Source organism: Phyllobates terribilis, unplaced genomic scaffold (assembly GCF_046119375.1).
Source record: "Phyllobates terribilis strain yellow unplaced genomic scaffold, ASM4611937v1 Scaffold_1__5_contigs__length_1240528914, whole genome shotgun sequence".
NCBI classification, from domain to species: Eukaryota; Metazoa; Chordata; class Amphibia; order Anura; family Dendrobatidae; genus Phyllobates; species Phyllobates terribilis.
This window is the reverse complement of record NW_027362761.1, coordinates 1,021,284,877-1,021,307,267: the sequence shown is the minus strand read 5'-3', so window position 1 is coordinate 1,021,307,267 and position 22,391 is coordinate 1,021,284,877. Positions and strand designations below refer to the sequence as shown.

The 22,391-nt window shown below is 41.9% G+C and overlaps 1 protein-coding gene across 1 annotated transcript in view; it reads left to right on the top strand.

The window, feature by feature from the left end:
• TMA16 (translation machinery associated 16 homolog) overlaps positions 1 to 22,391 on the top strand; it is a 52,644-nt gene that overhangs the window by 5,658 nt on the left and 24,595 nt on the right. Inside the window, exons 2-5 of the mRNA XM_073656356.1 lie at positions 12,315 to 12,424; positions 12,743 to 12,780; positions 17,233 to 17,317; positions 19,085 to 19,233. Coding sequence (XP_073512457.1) covers positions 12,315 to 12,424; positions 12,743 to 12,780; positions 17,233 to 17,317; positions 19,085 to 19,233 — 382 coding nt within the window. The remainder of the gene's footprint in view (positions 1 to 12,314; positions 12,425 to 12,742; positions 12,781 to 17,232; positions 17,318 to 19,084; positions 19,234 to 22,391) is intronic.

The following is a 22,391-nucleotide window of genomic DNA, read 5'->3' as shown; positions in this document are numbered from 1 at the left end:
GATAAATAGAAGCTTCTTTCTAATTACCTCCTGGTGCTGTTTCTGCCTGTGAGCGGCGCTATCACAGGCAGCACGTGAGGCGTGACTCAGTGCTGGGGTCCCCGCAGTGGATGCTGGGTTGTGGGCGTGGTTTCCCTGCACGTCATACCCGGCATCCACTGTGCACTTTCCCAGTGAATGAGGACAGGGAGAGCACGCGGTGGATGCCGGGTGTGACGCGCGGGAGTAACCCCGCCCACAACCCAGCAGCCACCGGTGGAATGCGGAAGAGGAACCCTCGGCTGCAGCCTGGACTTGTCGTGATGTCAGTGGATGTCAGAGCCGGCTGCAGCCGAGGGTCACGTGCTGCCTGTGAGCGGCCTGTGATAGCGCCGCTCACAGGCAGAAACAGCACCAGGAGGTATTTAGAAAGAAGCTTCTATTTATCATTAAAACACATTGGCATATTTTTAAAAGTACTGGACAACCCCTTTAACTATCAGTAGAAGTCATTATATGAGCACTTGATCACCTGGAATATTTGGAGATCCAGATACTATAAGCCACTGTTAGTTATCGGCGTATTTCTGTACGTTGTTATAAGTGTAATCTGTAATAGTGGAGGAAGATTATTCATTTTGTGATTCATAGAAACATGACATTGGAAGTCCTTGCCATAGGTGGAACTATCCTGACTACTCGGCTGAATGTAAATGGTAGATATACACATAACCCAAAGATCTTTTACTTTTTGGTGTGTTCTGAATCCTTTTGGTGCAGTATACATAGACATGAAGATTGTGGCCCCTTTTGATTTGTGACAATTTCTAAAATGTAGAAGTAAATTATTTGCGGCATGGGTTCAGCTATGAAAGCTAATCACTGACGGTATGTATTCTTTAGAATCTCCGCCCGGCTGTTGTTCCCTTCTAGAGGGTTTAGTTGTCACAAGGGATATTATTAATCTGTGTAGTCTAGTCCAGTTGTCCTTAAAGGAGAAATAGAGCAGATGATGGACACAATCACATTTTCTTCACCCTATAGGCGTTTTCTTGCTCCCTGTCATTTCTTCTTATATTACCGTCTTGTGTGCTTTATGCTGCTCACAGCTTTTTTGGAATTTAATTTATATTTTAGTTTTAAAGAAAACCTGTCACAGAACAACAGAGTCCATTTTTTTCCTCTTATGTTATCCCCCTGCTCCCAGGTATGCACATACACTGCTCAAAAAAATAAAGGGAACATTCTAGATCTGAATGAATGAAATATTCTCTTTGAATACTTTGTTCTGTACAAAGCTGAATGTGCTGACAACAAAATCACACAAAAATCATCAATGGAAATCAAGTTTATTAACCAATGGAGGCCTGGATTTGGAGTCACCCCCAAAATTAAAGTGGAAAAACACACTACAGGCTGATCCAACTTTGATATAATGTGCTTAAAACAGGTCAAAATGAGGCTCAGTATTTGTGGCCTCCACATGCCTGTATGACCTCCCTACAACGCCTGGGCATGCTCCTGATGAAGTTGCAGATGGTCTCCTGTGGGATCTCCTGCCAGACCTGGACTAAAGCATCCGCCAACTCCAGTCTGTGGAGCAACGTGATGTTGGTGTATGGAGCGAGACATGATGTCCCAGATGTGCTCAATCTGATTCAGGTGTGGGGAATGGGCGGCCAGTCCATAACTTCAATGCCTTCATCTTGTAGCTACTGCTGACACACTCCAGCCACATGAGGTCTGGCATTGTCCTGCATTAGAAGGAACCCAGGGCCAACCGCACCAGCATATGGTCTCACAAGGTGTCTGAGGATCTCATCTCGGGACCTAATGGCAGTCAGGCTACCTCTGGCGAGCACATGGAGGGCTGTGCGGCCCTCCAAAGAAGTGCCACCCCACACCATTACTGACCCACTGCCAAACCGGTCATGCTGAAGGAGGTTGCAGGCAGCAGATCGCTCTCCACGGCGTCTCCAGACTCTGTCACGTCTGTCACATGTTCTCAGTGTGATCTTGCTTTCATCTGTGAAGAGCAGAGGGTGCCAGTGGCGACTTTGCCAATCCTGGTGTTCTGTGGCAAATGCCAAGCGTCCTGCACAGTGTTGGGCTGTGAGCACAATCCCCATCTGTGGACGTCGGGCCCTCATACCACCTTCATGGAGTCGGTTTCTAACCGTTTGTGCAGACACATGCTCGTTTGTGGCCTGCTGGAGGTCATTTTACAGGGCTCTGGTAGTGCTCCTCCTGTTCCTCCTCGCACAAAAAGCGGAGGTAGCGGTCCTGCTGCTGGGTTGTTGCCTTCCTACCGCCCCCTCCACGTCTCCTGGTGTACTGGCCTGTCTCCTGGTAGCGCCTCCAGCCTCTGGACACTACGCTGACAGACACAGCAAACCTTCTTGCCACAGCTCGCATTGATGTGCCATCCTGGATGAGCTGCACTACCTGAGCAACTTCTGTGGGTTGTAGAGTCCGTTTCATGCTACCACGAGTGTGAAAACACAACCAACATTCAAAAGTGACCAAAACATCAGCCAGAAAGCATTGGTACTGAGATGTGGTCTGTGGTCCCCACCTGTAGAACCACTCCTTTATTGAGGGTGTCCTGATAATTGCCAATAATTTCCATCTATTGTCTATTTCATTTGCACAACAGCATGTGAAATTGATTGTCAATCAGTGTTGCTTCCTAAGTGGACAGTTTGATTTCACTGAAGTTTTATTTACTTGGAGTTTTATTCTGCTGTTTAAGTGTTCCCTTTATTTTTTTGAGCAGTGCATTTTAAATCCGCCATACCATTCCAGAAATATGGGCCTTTAGATTTAGTGCTAATTATGTTCTTTACCAAGGAGGCGTTGCTTACCAGGTGTCTTTAGGCTGCTGTGCATTATCTCCATGCGAGCAATGTCACTTTGGTAAAGACTGTAAAATTTAGCGCTAAATAAAAAGGCTCATATCTCTGATAATGTATGGCAGATTTAAACAGAGCCATGGGAATAAAACAAAAGCAAAAAGTGACCTGGTGACAGTTCCTCCTTAAAATCCCAATTCTGAGACTAAGGGGCCGATTCATCAAAGCTTTAACCCCAGAAAAGACACAATTTTTTTTTTGCGCAACGGGGAGTTGCATAAAAATTTTGCAGCTTTCTCACGAATCCGCTCCGTGTGTCAAATTCATCAAAAGTGCCGGCATGTTGTACCCCAGAAATGCTGCTCCAGTCCCTGACCACCACACGTCACTCAGAAGTGGCACCAAATTCTCTAAGAGGCATGTGCCACTTAATGAATTCGGCACCTTCTTCTACACAAAGACATGCGTAGTACAAGCGTGTGCTACGCCAGCCTTGATGAATTGGCCGATTTATTGTTAATGAGCATAATATGTATTATATTGGATGCAGAAAATCCAAGTTGGGGCTTGCTGCATTTTTTGTGCGTAAAAGAAACAGTACCAGCAAAATTAATGAGATTTGTGAAACCTCATGCACATGTTGGTTTTTTTTCTTTGCGTATTTTAACCATGGAAGTGTTTTTCTTTTGTATTTTTTTTTAATCTGCAGCATGTCAATCATTTCACCATTTTTGCACCAACTTTTTCCCTTTCAAATGAATGCAAAAAATCGCAAAAAAATGCGTATTGTGCACTGTGTTTTTAGTGCAGAAAAAAGCCCTGCTAATAAACGTGTGCACATACCACTACAGCTCCTGAAGCCTCCGACAGGAGTCAGCAAAGGTTTTGCACCTTAACCCCTTGATGACTTATGACGTATAGGTACGTCATAGGTCGTGTTCCTCCCTCTTTCCCAGCCCATGACAGATGATTTGATCAGCTGTAATGTGCATCTAACAGCCACGGGTGGAATCGGCTATTAACATAAATGTTAAATGCCGCTGTCAATCTCTGATAGCGGCATTTTACTCATGCAAACTGAATGTGTGTCACAAACCCCGCCCATCGGGTATGCGCCAGGCACATGACCGCGGGGCGGAGATGGGTTGACATGACAGCTGGGGGTCTGCAGAAGACCCCTGTGCTTGTAATTGCAGATCTACTAAAACATCAGAATTACATTTTTTTTTTTGTTGCTGCAGCATTGCAATAAAATGCAATAAGAGGCGATCAAAATATCATATCTACCCCAAAATGGTATCAATAAAAACATCAGCTCAGGGCGCAAAAAATAAGCCCTCACCCGGCCCCAGATCCTGAAAAATGAAGACGCTGCGGGTCTTGGAAAATGGTGTCATATTTTTTTTTTTTTTTTTTTTTTTTTTTTTTACAAACTTTGGATTTTTTTCTCACCACTTAAATAAAAAACAACCTATGTATGTTTGGTATCTGCGTACTCGTACTGACCTGGAGAATAATAATGGCAGGTCAGTGTTACCATATACAGTAGTGAACATGGTAAATCAAAAACCCAAAAAACAATTGTGGTAATGCACTTTTTTTTCGTAATTTCATTGCACTTGGAATCTTTTTCCCGTTTTCCAGTACACTATATGGTAAAATCAATGGTGTTGTTCAAAAGTATAACTCGTCCCGCAAAAAACAAGCCCTCACGCGGCCATATTGACGGAAAAATAAAAAAGTTATGGCTCTGCGAAGAAGGGGAGCTAAAAACGAATGAGCAAAAATGAAAAATCCCAAGGTTGTGAAGAGGTTAAACATTAGGAAAGCCATTAGCAAATAGTTCGTAATGTTGCAGGGGAAAGCTTCTGCAACATTTAGAAATCATCATGCCGCCTGCTACATCCCAGATTAAAAGTTTTACAGAGTATTGAGCCTGGTGAGCTCATCCAGGGCAGTGGTGTAAAAGCGGATCCAGAAGGAATTAATCATTACTCTGCAGCAGCCTGGCGAGGAGGCACCTGGGGAGATACTCTGTGAACAAAGGTATTGAGACACACTTTTAATCATTGACTCCAGGTTTTTATATTCCATCCCACTGGCGCAGGCGTATAAAATCCAGCCCCTAGTCTTGCTGTCTTCTGTTACAAAAATATGTGCAAGACTGGCTTATACTAAAGAACTCACTGAATTCATGCTGATATTTAAGAGGATGCCGCCATTGCAGTACATCGTTGTGTTTGACACCAATCTTTCCTTCACCTTCCATATACAATCTCTTGCCCGCTCTTGTCGCTTGCACCTGAAGAACATCTCTAGAATCTGCCCCTTTCTCTCCTTGGAAATAACAAAAACCCTCACTATTGCCCTGATCCACTCCCGCCTTGACTACTGTAACTCTCTATTAATTGGCTTCCCCCTCACCCGACTTTCCCCCTTCTAGTCCATCCTTAATGCTGTAGCCAGGGTCATCCATTTGGCTAACCGTTATTCAGACTCATCCGCTTTGTGCCAGTCATTGCACTGGCTGCCCATGAATTATAGGATCCAATTTAAATTGCTTGTTCTCACCCACAAAGCTCTCCACAGTGTGGCACCCCTACATCTCCTCCCTCATTTCTGTTTATTGGCCTACCCGTTCTCTATGCTCTGCAAGCGACTTTCGACTAACATCCACACTAATCTGTACCTCCCACTCCCGGCTTCAAGACTTCTCCCGAGCTGCACCTATTCTTTGGAATGCTCTACCCCAAGAAATTAGGATGAACCACAACTTACACAGTTTTAGGCGCTCCCTAAAAACGCACCTGTTTAGGACGGCCTATCACCTTCCCTAATCAAAGTCCTTTTATCTTCTTATAGCCCATCCCTTATTTCTCTAAACATAAGTCTCCACCGCATCCAAAAGCACTACAGATACTGGCTGGTGATGAGCTCATGCAGCCTTAATCTATCCCTCATTCCCTCATCCCGTCAAGATGGCTGGACCATCCTTGTAAATAAGCCATTGTACTTTGTGTCACCCCACCTCGTTGTAGATTGTAAGCTCTTACGAGCTGGGTCGTCATTATTTTTGCTGTAATTATTGTCTTATCTTTAGCTATGTTACTTATGACTGTAGTATATGAACCTATGAATTGTTAAGCGCTGCGGAATATGTTGGCGCTATAAAAATAAAGATTATTATTATTACATCAGTTTGTGAGATTTCTTCCCTCCTATTCTTCTATGATCAGCTGTGAGTGGTATTATTGAAAATTGGAAGTGTTTATGAAGTTAGAGCCGTGTCATCAAGAGCTGAGGTGCATAGAGGTCACCAACGCTTTTCTGACTCCATAACTGCAGGGTCCAAACCTCCTCCAACATAAACACTAGCACAAAAGCTGTGCCAGGAGTTTCATGGCGTGTGTTTCCATGGTTGCCTTACATCACTAAGCACAATGCCAGTTGGTGGATGGAGTTGGTGTACTCCATGTGTTCTGTGCAATGATGAATCACATTTCTACATCTGGGAAATTGATGACCGGCCTGTGATTTGGAGAATGCCAGGAGAACGGTTCCTGCCTGACTGCCTTGTACCAACTGGAAAGTTTGGTGCAGGAGGAATAATGCCGTCGAGTTGTTTCTCATGGCCCCATAGTTACAGCGAAGGGAAATCACAATCCTTCAGTATGCCATTTTGGACAATTATGGGAACAATTTGGGGAAGGCCCTTTTCTTTTCCAACATGATGGTGCCCCAGTGCACAAAGCCTGATCCGTAAAGGCATGATGGGGGAGTTTGTTGTGAAGTGTATGACTGATCTCAGCCCCATCCAACGCCTTTGGGATGAACTAGCACAGGTTCTCTCATACAGCATTAGTGTCTGACCTCTCACCTGATCTTCTGGATAAATAGGGAAACCAAAGATACCCAGCCAAAACCTTGTAGAATTCCTTCCCAGAAGAGTGAAAGCGGTTATAGCTGCAAAGTGGGAGCCAACCCCATATTGATTTGTATGCATTTAGAATACGATATCATAAAGCTCCTGTAGGTTTCCTAATACTTTTGTCCATATAGTCTACATACCAGAATCCAAAGGTATGGTTGTTAGGTCTGCAGTGTATTGGTGTCTTTATATTGCACAGACCAGGCTTATAGTTTATCAGTGAGGAGACTGCTGCCAGACCCCTCACTCCGACATCTCTGGTGACAAGAGAGTTTGCAATATCCATCCTGTTCTCTTTTTTTTTTTTTTTTTTTTTTTTTTTTATACATTTTTAGCTTTTAATCTTTTGTGTGCTTTCAGTGCTTTATTAAAATTGGATACATTTTTCATTCTATTTCTCGGTTGTTTGTCATGCATTTACATATTTATTTAGTTTTCTAATTTGCCTGAGTATTGTACGCAGGGTCCATGTAAGTCATACACAACCTCTTTATATCTTTTTTTCATGACATATTGCTTGGTTGTGTCATCAAACTCTTGTTTTGTTTATTATTATTTTTCCCTTTTCTTTGGTTGCTGTTCTTTATAGCACTGACACCTGATGAATGTGGAGCTCCGCTCCTGAGCCTGGTCCATATACAGTTGCATCCATATGTGAAACGGGGTTAATGGGGTATGCAGCTTGCATTTAGAGATCACTTTAATAACTCATAAACAAACCTCCCCAAGTCTGTACCATAATGGTCCATCCGCCATGAAGCATGGATTTGTTAGGATGTCCTTTTTTTTCTGCTTTACATGTCTACAGCTATTTATATATTTTATAACAATACTGATGAACACTTTGTCAGGAAAAGAGGGACCCCAGAAAACGAGTCTTTCGCCATGTCAGGGAGAAAGGAACGCTGAGAGAACAGAAGGGAACAAAACCAGAAAACTTTCCTAAAACTCCCAGACTTCTTGTACTGGAAAGGCCTAAGATATAATATGTTTATTGCACATGTATATTATATGTAGAACTTCTTACTTTGAAGAGCAATTTTATTCTTTTTGAACCGCTATAATTTCCGATAACCATATTGTTCCCACTCTTAAGTTTTGAAGCCTTCCACATCTCTTATGTTCGTTGCCCCATCTATAAAAAAAAATGTTTTTGATGCAATAATAAAATGAAATAATGTGTATACAAAATAGAACTTTACAGTAACCGCAGCTCACATTGTGGCACATAAATGACCGCAGAAGTTTTCTTTTTGCTTTCTTTAAGGTTATAGAATAATGTTTGCCCATAGACTTTCATTTATCTTAACTTTACCTTGTATGTAAGTTGCTATTAGGTTGGTTTTTTTTGTGTATGCTTTCTTTTGTCTGCCATCCATTTACTTGACTTTCAGCAGGCTGCATCAAATAAACCTGCCAATTGTGGGCAAATGATGGCTATTTACAAGCAATTGTGACTGTCGAGTCTGTCCGCTCATATCTGGCTGCCTGAACGTAAAACGAGGTTATGCTTTTGTATGGGCATTTGTACGAGATGGAAATGTTTCCTGCTTGCTGCTTTAGAATGAAGGCAATTTCTCCAAAAGGCTAATGCAGTTTAAGGATACGTGCACATGACTTCTTTAAGATGCCGGCAGACTCACCGAGTTTTTCTAGGCAAATATGCTTCAAGAAAATGCTGCCCGTTTTTTTCTGGAAGCGACTTTACAACTGTCTTTCCAGCGTCTATTTTTTTTTTTTTTTTTAATAATAAGCGAGTGGCTTCCAAATGAAAGCCACCTAAAAATGGTCAGGTCGCTTTTTTTTAGCTGAATCCCTGCTTTCAAAGCCCGAAGCGGTTAACGTTAAAGGGAATCTGTCAGAAAGTTTTTGCTATGTAATCTGACAAAATCTAGAATAAATACAATGAGCAAATACCCTGTAGTATGTAAATAAATAATAAAAGTACATGTAAATAACATAGGGGCCTTAGTTGACACTATTTCATTCAAAAGAGCATAAAAGCCATCGCATCACAACACGGTGTATCCAATCAGGATGGACCCTAACTTTAGTATCAACTCAGTATGTGCCAACAGGTCTCAAGATAGACGGAGGCAGAGAAGGACCCGGACCTGACTGTTTCACACCTGTCTATGGAAAGCCCAAAAGGAAAGGGCTACAGCAGTTATGGAGTCACAGTTCTCTCTGCTGCAGATCTAGCAGAGCTCAGATGATGAGCTGTGTATAACCCCGCTTACACCACAGCGTTCTGTGTACATTATATAGTGACAGAGCTGCTAATCAGTGCTTGGGGGTGGAGTTGGACTAGGATGTATGAGGCCAGTGGTCCTGTAATGATAATCTCTTGATGATAAAACACTGATTGTATTGAAACAACAAAAAGCTCAGTAAGTGACACCGCTGAAATCAGGGTCTCTCCTACATTATGGTGGTCTCAGATTACATACCAAAAAACCTGGTGACAGATTCCCTTTAAAAGAAGTTACAAAGCACTGGACATGTCCACAGCAAGGCATTTTGACATTGCTGTACAGTATGTTAAAGAAGTTGTTCACAACTTATTACCCCCCCCCCCCCATGTATTCCTCCGGGGTCCCTGAGGGATTTTGTATTTACCTTGTGTTGCAGATACTGCTTGTGAGCGGCACTACCACGGGCCGCTCACAGGCATCACGTGACCCGCCATTGATGTCACGTCAAGTGAGGTGTGACATCAGTGACGTGGTCCCCGCGGTGGATGCTGGGTTGCAGCCGGGGGTCACATGATGACTGTGAGCGGCCAGTGATAGCGCCGCTCATAGGCAGTAACTGCAAAGTAAGGTATTTACAGAACCACTTAGGGGCCCCGGGAGACTACATGAGGAGGTGGGGGTGGGTAATAAAATGTAATGAACAACCCCTTTAATTCTTTGCAGCGTGTTTTAGCTCTTTTTCAGGTGGATTCCAGGCATAATCCAAACAGAAAAAGATGTTGTGTGCACAAACCCTAAGAGAGTGTTTACGGTTGTATGTTTATGATCCCATACTCATGCTTTTATCGGTTCCACCAGCCCCCTGCAATAGGGTGTCCATGTATTGTAATGGCAGTCTGGGACCTGCTGAAGGCCCCTGTCACTGTATTTTGGTACTCCTATGAAGTACAGCAACAGTCTGGGCTTCATAGGAGACACTCATTTTACTGTAGAATATTATATATATATATATATATATATATATATATATATATATATATAATCTCTATCTCTATCTATCTCTAATCAGACAAACAATATTAAAATAAAGACAAAAATTTGAATTACACCCCTTTTCGCCACTTTATTTATTTAAGAATTAAAAGAAAATGTTTAGTATAGGCAAGACTGCAAAAGTGTGATTTATCAAAATATGTAATTAATCTGTACAGTAAACTCCATAAAAAATCAAAATGCAAGAATTGTTTTTTGATCTTAACTTCTCCCACTAAAAATGCAATAAAATGCTATAACAAAATCATATGTGCCTCTAAGTACCCCTAAAAGTTTCAGCTGGCAACACAAAACAGCCATGCCCTCACACAGCTCCATCGATGGGAGAATCACCTTAGAACCCTTCTGTTCAGAAAAGCCCCCAGCCTACAATAACCCTGCTGCCACCCCAGCCGGAGCTGCTCCAGTCCCCTGACTCGCCGTCTCCTCCAATACCCTGTAGATTGAAAGCCTGTGTTTCTGCCACTGTTTGGTTACTGTATTATTTGTATACAAAGGCTCTTCACATGTACAGCACCCATCATGGAGTTAATGGTGCTTGAAAGCCAATTGATTGGTCAGACCAAGCTCCATGGTTCAGTTCTGATGCTCACATGTCCTTTGCAGGTGTTTTCCGCAGGGATCCAGAGTCAGCGTGAGCACATTAATTAGTCTGCAGGAAGAAGAGATGCTCTGTGCTTTGACATTTCCATACTTTTTTCATTGGTTTGTGTTACAGTAACTCTTATTCTGGATTGTTGCAAATTTTCTAGCCATCTCTCCCTACATGAATTATTGAGTTTTGTGCACCCAGACACTTGTTATTTCTTGGAACACTTTTGATACAGCGGATCTAAAAAGTCTAGAAACATCTTAACAGACCAAGTTTCATGTTAACATCGGACCCGTTCTTCAATATCACCTTCACAATTCTTGCATCCATTGAAATTGTGAGTTTTTGGATAGTTTCTGCTTGAATTTCTTTGTCTGATGTCAGAATAGCCTCCCAGAGCTGCTGTTTTGATGTGAACTGCCTTTGACCCTCATGGATCTTTTGCTTGAGGATACTCCAAAGGTTCTCAATAGGGTTGAGGTCACAAAAATGTACATCAATCTGATCAGCTCCTTCAGCTCTAGGACTTTCCACTTGCAGATAAGATGCCATTTTCAACATGACTTTTAAGAATGTGCTTTTTTTATTTTCATTTTTTTTTTAAATTTAACTTTTTTCTTTTAACTTTTATGTTGTTTCATGTTGCACAAACCATGTTTTTATGATTTGTGGTAATATATACCTGGATGTCCTCCGACAGCTGGCCTGAAGTTTTCATGTCATAGATTCTAATGGCTAGCCTTTATCTATCAGAATGTGTTTCCATGGAAATGTATCTTAAGTTCTAAATTTAGCAGCTAACAAGTACAATAAATCAAAAAAGCGCCCATTCTACCATATACGATAAATCAAAGAAGCGCCCATTCTCACATATACGTTACACACAGAAGCTAGTCTGCTGCCTGAAGGGATCACTTCCAATTTAGAACCGCAGGATTGTAGGACCCTTTCCTGCAGGTCAGAAGAATTGAAATAATAGACTTCATTGCCAGTAAGGAATCTGGTTATTTAGAGAAGTTTGAGAAGATTTTAAGCTTCATCCTCCTCCCGTAAGAAACAAAACCTGCTCGCAGTCATTCCGTTGGCACAGTCTCTGAATGTTTGGGAATAGAGAAGCAAATGAGCTAATTATTTTACATAAGGATCAGAATATATCAATTAGCGGACACTTGAAAAATCTACAGCCGCCCACAGAATTTAGATAAATGCTTTTCTTTGTATATTAAAACTTCATGGAATATGACAAAACATGCATGAGCAGAGGCGATCATAATAAGGGCGATATGCTCTGTAATGTCCCCTCACATTAGAGAAAAGTCGGTCAAACCCACCAATTTTACCTGGACCGACCGACTATCCAATGTGTTTGGGGGACCTTTCAACTGATGATGCAAGGGTGGAGAAGGCGCGGACCTGGGTGGAGAAGGAGCGGACATGTTGAATTTCAACACACTATCCTTTAGTTCATCCTAGAGATAAGGCCCCACTAATCGTGTCTTATAGGGGCTTCATCTCTACTTTCCATTGAATGCATGCACATTCGACCAAAACTGTGTGTTCACGTGAAGATCGAGAGGAATAATGGTATCCAAAGCTGAAAGTTAAAAACGGTGTGTGGCCATCAATAGACTCCATCTTGTGGCCTCGCCATGTACCAACCTTCTGTTTTAACACATTGTAAATCACTATTCTAATATGATGATTGTATATTGCAGCCGAAAGCAGCACAGAATAAAGGTAAAGCGGAAAAGAAAGTCATCCATCCGTATAGTAGAAAAGCTGCTCAGTTAACACGAGAAGGCCACAAGCAGGACAGAAAGGAGAAGTAAGTAACCTTCCTATATTCTGTCATTGTTTAGTTCCTCGTCTCCCATCCTCAGGCTGTGTCTGAAATCTAGAAATTATGGGTGTAAAGTTGTGGGAATACAAAACCTTGTATGGTTGATCATGATGGCTGTGCAAGAAAACTAAGTAATGAAGATTTATGGTTTTTACACCAATTTTTGTAAAACCATGACAAAAAAATTAGATTAGGCAGCACTTTGTCCATAAGCCAATAAATGTTGTGATTCTAACCTCATACGCCATGTGAGATTTACCAAAATGTAAGAATATTCATTGACTACATTTTTTCTTATTTAAGGTTGAAGAGTGAGAAAGCCTTAAAGTTAAGCATTCTTCGTAAGTATACTTTGTGTTATTAATCACATTGTAAATGCAGGCTCCCCTTTGACCCCAGTGTAAAGGTGCCCATACACCCCTTATTTATATTGCTCACTTATATAGCCCCATTAATTTTTACAGCACTTTACAGAGATAATCACTGTTGGGACTCACAATATAAATTTCCTATCAGTATATGTTTGGAGTGTGAGAAGAAACCAAAGAAAACCCACGCAAACACAGGCAGACCATACAAACTCAGTACACATGGAGTGGGATGTGAACCCAGGATCCCAGCTGAAAGGGTGCAGTACTAACCACTGAGCCACAACACTGGCTGTAAGCTGAATAACTGTTGGCCGAATTCTAGTTCTGCTGACTACTCCTTCCACCCTCTATATACCCATGCACTCCCAGCTGGTTGCTTTGGTCTAGCTGAAATCGGTGGGTGCATTTGCCATTCATCTGTTGTATGGCCACATTAGGCTGAATTCAGAGACCCAAGTAGTGTCTGTAAGTTCCAGGCGGCTGCTAGTGATGTGAACTGAACTCTTGCGTCGGAGTATCACAATCTGTATTCAGACCATGATACTGGGACATCTAAATTCAGTTTTAGGATGTACACTGAGCCCTTTAGGAAGGGGCACTCACTGCTTCTACTTTCACAAGAGGAAGTGAAAACTACATATAAGTTGCTATACAGTGCTTAGGTTGTAAAAAGAGACATCCATGAAGTTCAACCGAGGTATGGGAAAGGATACACTGGTTTTGCTGCTTTGCAAAAGCTAAAACAAGTAAGCTTTTACTTCTTTTCCCATATTCAAGTCAGTAGGAAAAGACTTCCCAACAGAACAGCACAATGTGCCACAAGGGCGGTAGTGTAGTCACAGGAGAGAGGCCTTAGGCCTAGTCCTGATGTCACAGGATCTCTCTCAGCTCCTTAGCACACCTGAAAGGGAACATGCGACACTACAAGACTCCCAACACAGGAGTTGCAGACTATCACAAGTTACTTTTCTAAGCTGTTAACTGGATGAGAGGGGGGACCTGTGGGTGAGGGGGGTCCTATGACTTCACAGAAGCAAACAGTGAGGGTATTCACTAGTTAAAGCCTCCTGTAGACATGGATAGGTACTAGGGATCATCTACCCTTCAGAGGTGTATTAAAAAGGGATGACTTGGAACTAAATTTCTTCCAATGTGCCATCAGATATAATGCCACGCTAGGCTGTAACCTCCTCATGAATGAGTTTTTTTTGTTTTTGGCCTTTGTCCCTCCCCCCACCCCCGCTTCTTCCAAGTTCGTCTGCTGGAGCTTGTTGTTTGCTCAAGCGGCAGTCTTTATATTGATAGCGTTTTGGGCACATAAAACATTTTGACCCATTTTAATCCATTCTTTGAAGGAAGTGTGGCCGAAAAACAGCAATTCTGGCATTGTTATGTATTTTTTTTTCTTTACACGGTTTAACGTATGGGCTTATTTTATATTCTCTTAGATCTGGCTTTCACGGACTTGGTGAAAGAGGGGGTGTGATTCATTATGTTTAGTTGGTTTTGTTTTTTTTTTCTAATTCTCTCTTTATTTTTTAGTCTTCCAAGGAGTGTGAACCTGTATAATTGCTTGTATTATACACAGCAATACTTTAATATTGCAGTATATAATAAAAGTAACAGGCTGTACTTCATGGGAGTACAAAAATGGTGGTAGCTGGCAGCATTGGCAAACCATCAGCATACAGCGATGGCAAGCATTGAGATGCCGCTGTCATATTGACCATGACAATGAAACGTTAAATGACAACAATCGGAGCTAGCTGTTGTCGTTGCTATTAGATATCTCTGTTCCTTACACCTGCATCTGATGGAGGTCATACAAGTACAGTGGGGAAAAAAGTATTTAGTCAGCCACCAATTGTGGAAGTTCTCCCACTTAAAAAGATGAGAGAGGCCTGTAATTGCCATCATAGGTAAACCTCAACTATGAGAGACAAAATGAGAAAACAAATCCTGAAAATCACATTGTCTGATTTGGAAAGAATTTTTTTTTCAAATTTTGGTGGAAAAGAAGTATTTGGTCAATTACAAAAGTTCATCTCAATACTTTGTTATATATTGTTTTTTGCAATGACAGAGGTCAAACGTTTTCTGTAAGTCTTCACAAGGTTGGCACACACTGTTGCTGGTATGTTGGCCCATTCCTCCATGCAGATCTCCTCTAGAGCAGTGATGTTTTGGGGCTGTTGCTGGGCTACACGGACTTTCAACTCCCTCCAAAGGTTTTCTATAGGGTTTAGATCTGGAGACTGGCTAGTCCACTCCAGGACCTTGAAATGCTTCTTACGAAGCCACTCCTTCATTGCCCTGGCGGTGTGCTTGGGATCATTGTCATGCTGAAAGACCTATTAACATTCCATCTTCAATGCCCTTGCTGATGGAAGGAGGTTTGCACTCAAAATCTCACGATACATGGCCCCATTCATTCTTTCATGTACACGGATCAATCGTCCTGGTCCCTTGGCAGAGAAACAGCCCCAAAGCATGATGTTGCCATCCCCATGCTTTGTTCCTCCAAACATGCCGAGTTGTGTCTCTACCAAACAGTTCTACTTTGGTTTCATCTGACCATATGACATTCTCCCAATACTCTTCTGGATCATCCATATGCTTTCTAGAAAACTTCAGACGGGCCCGGACATGTAATGGCTTAAGCAGGGGGACACGTCTGGCACTGCAGGATCTGAGTCCCTGGCGGAGTAGTGTGTTACTGATGGTAGCCTTTGTAACGTTGGTCCCAGCTCTCTGCAGGTCACTCACTAGGTCCCCCCGTGTGGTTCTGGGATTTTTCCTCTCCTTTCTTGAGATCATTTTGACCCCACGGGGTGAGATCTTGTGTGGAGCCCCAGATTGAGGGAGATTATCATTGGTCTTGTATGTCTTCCATTTTCTAATTATTGCTCCCACGGTTGATTTTTTTCACACCAAGTGCTTGCCTATTGCAGATTCAGTCTTCCCAGCCTGGTGCAGGGCTACAATTTTGCTCTTTGGTCTTCACCATAGTGGAGTTTGGAGTGTGACTGTCTGAGGTTGCGGACAGGTGTCTTTTATAGTGATAACAAGTTCAAACAGGTGCCAGTACTACAGGTAATGAGTGGAGGACAGTCTTAAGGAAGAAGTTACAGGTCTGTGAGAGCCAGAAATCTTGCTTGTTTGTAATTAACCAAACACTTATTTTCCACCAAAATTTTAAAAAAATTTCTTTCCAGATCAAACAATGTGATTTTCAGGATTTGTTTTCTCATTTTGTCTCTCATAGTTGAGGTCTACCTATGATGGCAATTACAGGCCTCTCTCATCTTTTTAAGTGGGAGAACTTACACAATTGGTGGCTGACTAAATACTTTTTTCCCCAATGTACATCCATCATTGAGAAAGAGTACATAGGATCTCTACAAAAAAGTTATCATTGCTATTTAACTGGCTTTTCCTTTTTTTTTTGTAAAAACCCTGTTGCCAGGTACAGTTTTATTTAAAAAAATATATATATATGGTGCTTTACTCACCCACCCTGGGTCTAGTGCTGAATCTCCGCTATGGCCTCAGTGTCTGTCATTGGCTGTAGCACTGTTTACAAGACGTGAGCACTGCTGACAATCAGTGCTGGTTGGTGCCGTCTGCACAGGCAGAGCTGCCAAACTCACTGACATCAGCGCTGCGGACAATAACAGATGCTGGTGCAGCGTCAGAGGCTCAATACTGGACCCAGGGAGAGCATGCAATGCACAGTTTGCTTTTCTTTAGCACAATCTACGCCTTGGGGTAGGGGTTTTCTGAAAATGGGGAAAACCCCTTTAAGGGGCAAACCCCTTCACAGCCATACGAACACTTGTATTTGTAAATTGTGCTGACAGATTCCCTTTAAACGTGTCTGTAATGTCGGCCTGCTGCAGTGTAAAACGCGGCTCATGGATGAGGGCACTGTTTCTGGAGAGCAGTCTTTTCTGAAGTTCAGGTTTATTGGTCTCTGCTGTGAGCGTCCCCTTCTGTCTGTGACCACACGTCGTGGCTTACATCTAACCGTGATCTCTTCCTGTTTTTTGCTCCCTCTGCACAAGGAGGGAGAAGAGGGATAAAGCAAGCAGGAGCCAAGAGCCGCCCATAGCCATATATATAGTCACATAGGAGTACTGCACACCAATACAAGCCCAGGAACCACCGACTCTCAGGCGTGGGGAAGCGATACGAACGCTCAGCTGTGCTAAAAAGCAATTGCTTCAGTAGTAATTGGTGATATTAGGGCAACAATTACAGAATAGATGGGAAGAATATTGTTAAAACTGAAGGAACCTTCCGTCACATATTATGTAAAGAGAATTTGCACCCAAAAAATAAATCCTTCGTTCAAGATGCCGACAGAGATGAATAAATGTGTGTTCACTTGCTTAATGGTCACGGTTGATTTATTTCCCGTAGGTGAAAAACTGGAGTGGTTTCAAAGTCATCTTGATCCTAACAAGGCTGAGTACAGTAAAAAGGAAGCATGCGAGCTGATCGAAAGGTAGGAAATACGGCTTTACGTACAGTACGTCCTGATTGACAGCTGTGTAAGGTTTGTTATTAAGGGCTTCAGTACCAGTATTCATGTATAGTGTTAGTATTCTGCTACTGAGGGGCTTTTACCGCAGGCTAGAACTCAATGTAAGCAGACTTGTCCTTACAGAAATTTGCTAGGGTCCAACTACAGGTGCTGTAACTTTGGGAGAAAAGTGATAATTATAGACAGTACGGACAAAGTGTGACCCCACAGCTAAAGAGGAAATTGCAACACATTGGCCAAAACTTATCCAGTGTGCATTGCTTAGACTAAGTTCACACAAGCCTAGAAACAATCATCTGATTTTTTTCATCCATAAAAATGCATGGTTTTCCATCTGTATTGTCATCCATACGGCATACATTCTTATACATCAGCAGTTGATAAAATTTATAAGAGCTAAAATAGTTTCCTAGGTTAATAATGGCAATGTATATGTAAAAATCAGATGCTTTACAGATGATCGCTATAGGATCCGTTTTTTTTTTTTTTGCACACCCATAGCCTTCAATAGGCAAGCCTCATCCTAAATACGGAAGAGACCAGTGCTTTCTGCAAATTTTCACATGAACATTCGATCCCCGTGAAAAAACTCGGTCAGTTGGACAGCCCTATTGAATAACATTGGTGTGTATAAGGTCACGTTTGTTTTCACAAACGGCACTTGGACCGAAAATACGGCCATGTGACCGTAATTTTAGTGCAAGACCCGTTGGGGCTGTCATGATACAGGGAGATGCTGTGTTGTGTCCAGCCTCCTTAGGCCCTGCAATATGCATAACATAAGTGTCCCCATTTATACAGTTTACTCCTAATTTTACGAAGAAAGTGCATATAGGTGAATCTCTGTTCACATCACATCTTACCATGCCATTACACTTGGCCATCAGAACTACACCCACTGAGAATTAAAGGTTAGCTGTGCATGTAGGGCTGTCTCCATTCACTTCTATAGGAATGCCAAAAACAGCTGATCCATGTAAAGGGTCTTCTATTAATACCATGGTATCACATAACACCTTCAAAGATGTCATGAAGTCAACCCCCTCAATGGTTCAGAGCTGATTAGGAGGCACAAGAGTGACCTACAGAATGTTAGGCCGGTGGTTTAACGATACAGCAAGTTTAAAGGGGTTGTCCAGATTTGGCACAAAAGTCTGCAGTTACTTTATCTGACTGCAGACTTGTGAATCCACACAGCACACACTTTCAGGATTCTCTAGTGCCGTTGGTGAGACTGGACAGTCGTGACTGAAAGTGTGTGCAAAATGCACACTCCTAGCCACATTCCTACTAGACTTGTGCAGCTCCACTCAATATAAGTGAATTGAGGGGAGCTGCGCACTTCTAGTCGGAATGTGGCCGGGAGTGTGCATATTGCAGATTTGCGGTCATATGACTGCCCACTCCCAGTGCTGGCACCGGAAAATCCACAAGTGTACAGTTAGAGAGATAAAGAGGTCAGGTTTCGATTATTGTAAGTGAAGATGCTGAATGGCACTCATGAATATCTTTTTTGCAACTTCTGTATTCAGCACATCTGTAAACGCATGCATTTTAAGCATAAGCTTCAGATAAAAATGACATTGTTGCTGAAGCTGCACCGCTGTTCTGATCCTGCTGTGCCAATCAATAACGTATACTAGACCAGATTTGCTGATATCATTATTAGTACTGTTAAAATGACTGATATTATGGTCATCATCTTGGTAATTTTCCCTGCATTTTCAGCTATTTACATCGGTTCGATACTGAGCTGGAACAAATTGAATTGCATAACAGCATCAAAGGTAGACAAGCGAGACAGCATGGCTCCCGGGAGACCGTCATTAAACAGACCATAGAGCGCGAAAGAAGACTGTACAGTGGATATGGGATGGGTAATAATTTTGCTTTATTCTTCTGATTTATTTTAGTTTTCATTCCTTGGTAGGGCTATTCTGTCTTACTAGTTTTATAGTGCTCATAGTTCCATTGCTTAAACAGATGCAGTTTCCAAATGTTCTCATTCTGCGAAACCATCCAGAGCTACATAAAAGTTACTTTTCTTTATTGCGCATCCCAGAAGACATGAGTCAACATTTTTTCTTTTCCGTAGGCAAAAAAATGAAAGGGAATATTTTATATGGTGTTTGCTGCATGATGCCCACTCATACAATTTATGGGCCGCCGTTTGTGTGTATGCTCAAGTCTAAATCTAAGTTCTGCCAGAGGGTTGATGACTGCTGGCTGGAATCTCGCCCTCATAATGACTGTAGCAGTTTGGACTTGAGACAAATAAAACATTCAAATTCCCTATAGTGCGCCCGTATCATCCGGACAGCAGACACAAGGATTTGGCATCATTTTATAGGTAGTCACAATTGGCTACAGACTCATAGTTTAAATCATCTGAACCCAGGTTGAAATCAAACTGTCCTATCCTTGTTTCCTTCATAGGGAAGACATTCTAGACATGCAATTGCCTGTGCAGCTCATCAAGATAGAAAAAAAATATTGTGCTATAGGAGAGGATAATAGTGTAAAGGTGGGAGAGAGGGGGCTCTGTCCAGACTCAAACTATTAGCTGACTATTGTGTATACTGTCTGAGGGAAGAGGACACCTCATAAATACACTGTTCTCCTAAACTAATCAGGTTTTTATACCTCATACTAATGTAAAGGTGCTTTAATTTCTTGTAGAAATCCATTGTGCTGTTTTAGAGAAACTCATAGATGAAATTGTATTTTAATGAGTTGGTGGGCGCTGCACTTACAGCTCTCCTGCTTCTCTGCCTTCTCCCCACCAGCTGCCTGCCTCCTGTCTCTGATTGCCAGTCAGAGACAGGAGGGAGGCAGCTGGTGGGGAAAAGGCTGCAACATGAGTAACTTGTCAGTCAGAAACAGAGGGCGGGGAAAAGGCAGAGTAGCAGGAGAGCTGTAAGTGCAGCGCCAGCCCACTGCACTAGCAGCTCATTAGCATACAATTTCATCTATGGATTTCTCTAAAACAGCAAGAAAGATTTCTACAAGAAGGGTAAGGATTTAACCAGCATTAATGCACCTTTATGTGCATGCCATTAGTGTGAGAAATAAAATCCAGCTTCTCTTTAATTCTCTAATTGCTGCCTCAGTTTTGCAAAACATCGACACTGTTCCGGAATTTTCAAAAATTGGATTTAACAAACAAAATGATTATTGCTTACATTTACAATCAGTTTCCTGCATATGGCTAAGAACCTACATTTGCTCTAAAAAAAACTAACACTTTAGATAAAATATAACAGCAAATTACATTTTCTTGTCTCCACAAAATGTAAATAGATAAGAGCAATGCTAGAAGATAAAACTACAATTACATAGTATGAATGTAAAACAACAAAGTGCTGATTCAGAGAAGGGAAAACAAGAAACCTGATAGATAAATGTCAATTTTACCTTGTGTAAAGGGAAAAATCGTTTTGGACTGCAAATGTAGCAGAGAACTATTGATATTCTATATTTGTCTGAAAGACAGCCAGAATCATTCATTTTACAAGATTAATGGTAGTCTGTCTGTCCAAACTTCCAGTATAAACTAGTCATGTCACCTTGTAGGGTAGAGAGCCCTTACAAAAAATAGCACATTTAGTGTTCTAATTGCTTCCTCTGTTTTGCAGAAAGAAGAGTTTAATCACTTATGCTAATTAGGTTCTTAGTGCACCCTGAGTGTGGCCCAGTGCACTGTTTCCACCACTGGTTTGTTATGCTCCCGCCTCCCTCACTGGTGATTGACAGAGCTGGTTTGCCTAAACTTTCTCTGCAGACCGTTCTCTCTCCAGGCAAACCATTGCTGTCAATCACCAGAGTTAGGGTATGTGGAACTGTGCACTGTACCTCTTGGCCACACCCGGGGTGCACTCAGCACCCTAATTAGTATGTCTGATTAAACTTTAGTTTCTGCAGAATGGAGGCAGCGGTTAGAATACTAAAGTTGCCATTTTTGTAGGGACTATATCACCTACAAGGCTGTGTGCCTAGCTGATACTGACTTTATTCTATACATGTTTCAAAGTATTACATCTTCCTCTTCAGGAGAACCACAAAGATTGTAGTTCTGAAGAAGAATTGTAATACTTCGAAACACATAGAGAATAAACCGCCCTCTCAATTTGATTCTGACTCCTTGATCGGATGTAGACCAGCAATGCAGATCACCCGTTATTTACCTACTATTTATATTACCACGTTGGATCTACCAACCTGAGGGGCTGCAGCAGCTGGAACCTTATTTGATGCTTATTCAGAGTTGTGTCTCACACAAACAGGTCAGGTGAGCGGAACAGTCTTTGATCACCACGTTAAAGAAGCACTCCTCCCATCAAAGTGTTTATCCTCTTAATATATTGCACTCACCATATTATACAGCACTGTGTACTTACAATTGCTCATTTTGCCTTTCTACCCAGCTAATTCTTCTCTTTTCCATTAGGTGTATGACGTCTTCTGATTAGAACTGGCTAGCTGAATCTTTCTAAGCTCTATGTAGAAACAGGAAATCTATTTTCCCTGTATGAGTCATGAGTCACTGCAAAAGTCCCTAGCAGGGGGGAGGAGCTGAGCAGCTGGATCAGGAGTTGAAGAGGGGAATGATAAATGCAGGGACAAGATATTTTGTGTTTCTTTATAGAGCAGAGAAAAGAGAATAGTTATCTGGGTAGAAAGGAAAAATAAGCAATTGTAAGCACACAGTTCTATATAATATGATGGTTGCAATATAGTAAGAGGATAAAAACTTTGATGGGAGGAGTAGTGCATCTATAATCTGGATCCCTATTGTGCTTTCTTTGTTCACTAGCAATCTCCTTAGTTTATACCAACATCAAACCCCATTTAATCTTGTACAATGAATGATTCTGGCTGTCTTTCTGATCAATTTAGAATATTAATAGTTCTCATCTTGTTTTGCCTTCTCTGGATCAACATTTTATGCTGTTTCACACCCATACTATGTAACTATAGTTTTATCTTCTAGCATTTCTCTTATCTAGTCACATTTTGAGGAGACAAGAAGATGTAA